The sequence below is a fragment of the Corvus brachyrhynchos genome, unplaced genomic scaffold (assembly GCF_000691975.1).
Source record: "Corvus brachyrhynchos isolate BGI_N302 unplaced genomic scaffold, ASM69197v1 scaffold904, whole genome shotgun sequence".
NCBI lineage: Eukaryota > Metazoa > Chordata > Aves > Passeriformes > Corvidae > Corvus > Corvus brachyrhynchos.
In genome coordinates, this window is record NW_008237536.1 from 660670 (window position 1) to 661929 (window position 1260).

Consider the following 1260-nt stretch of genomic DNA (forward strand, 5'->3'; position numbering starts at 1 on the left):
GGGCCCAGCCCCCCCACCCGGGCGCCCGCCAGCGCCCGCAGCAGCTGCCCCTTGAGGGGGTGAAGGCCCAGCTCTGCCAGAGGCCCCAGGGCCACCCAGAGCCCCATGAGGAGCTGGCTGCTGCCCTGGTCCTGCAGCTGCCACAGGAGGAAGTTGTGCCCGGCAGAGCTGGCAGCACCCACGAGGAACATGGTGCCCGCGAACAGCAGCGCCCGGCCGTCCCCCCACAGCAGGGCCAGCGCTTTGGCCAGCATGGGAGCACGGGCGCTCTTCCTGGGAATGTGGCTGGGAAAGAAGGCGCTGACAAGCACTGAGAGCATTGCCAGGACAGCGTAGCTGTAGAAGTGCATGGCGAGGCGGGGGATGGAGCGGCCAAGGGAGCAATCCAGCTGATCCACCAGCACGGACACGCCGCAGGCTCCGGCGGCCGCGCCCGCAGAACTCCACAGCCAGAGCCGCCCGAACCTGTCCGTGGCGTCCACAAAGTCCAGGTACTCGTAGACACTCTCATCCATGGTCCATTCCAGGGAAGTGGCCAACAGCTCCCAAAGCACCACAGCGCCCAGGACCATGAGAAAAACTTGATACTCTCTGTCCTGGAAGATGCTTTGCACTGCCTTGAACTTGACATCTCGAGACTCCAAAAGGTTTTCAGACACGTAGGCATTTCCAACAGCTGTTGGAAAAGCTGTTTTAAACAAAGCTGGCTCATTACTCTCAGTAGCATTTAGGCTTTCCTCAGCATCAACAGCAAGATCTGTTGCAGCAGAACCCGGAGTTTCCTCCTGGAGTCCGGGGGAGGGAGGTCCGGAGGAAGCCGGCCTTTCTGGCTCCTGTGTCCGCAGATCAACGGCTCTCACTGTCCAGCCAGAGGGACCATCCAAGGAGCCATCTCCCTTCGGATCGCCTTCCCCAAGTCCTCTGCCGTTTTCCTGAAGTGCACCTGGTGTGCCCAATAACCCCTGGAAGGTTGAAATGCCCAGAGCGGGCTTCCTGCTCGCTGCCAACACGTCAGCAGCTGCTCTCCCCGTTCCCTTTGGCACAGCTCTCGTGTCCGTCACAGCACTCGAGCTTAACGCTGTGTAACTGCTTGTGCCGGGGCTGGGCACCCGGCTGGTCATCGGGCTGGGCACTGTGGTGGGCACCGGGACGAGCAGAGTGGAAGGGAGAGCGGAGGGCAGGGAGCCGGGCAGGCCGAGCTGCCCGCTGCGGTCGCAGCCCGTGTCCCCCGCGGGCGGGATGAGGGTGAGCGCCAGGCTG

At 63.3% G+C, this 1260-nt stretch overlaps 1 protein-coding gene across 1 annotated transcript in view; it reads right to left on the reverse strand.

Moving 5' to 3' along the window:
- MFSD6L (major facilitator superfamily domain containing 6 like) overlaps window positions 1–1254 on the reverse strand; it is a 2105-nt gene extending 851 nt beyond the window's left edge. The window contains exon 1 of the mRNA XM_017731584.1: window positions 4–1254. Coding sequence (XP_017587073.1) covers window positions 4–1121 — 1118 coding nt within the window. The 5' untranslated portion in view covers window positions 1122–1254. The remainder of the gene's footprint in view (window positions 1–3) is intronic.
- Between the last annotated feature and the right edge of the window lie 6 nt (window positions 1255–1260).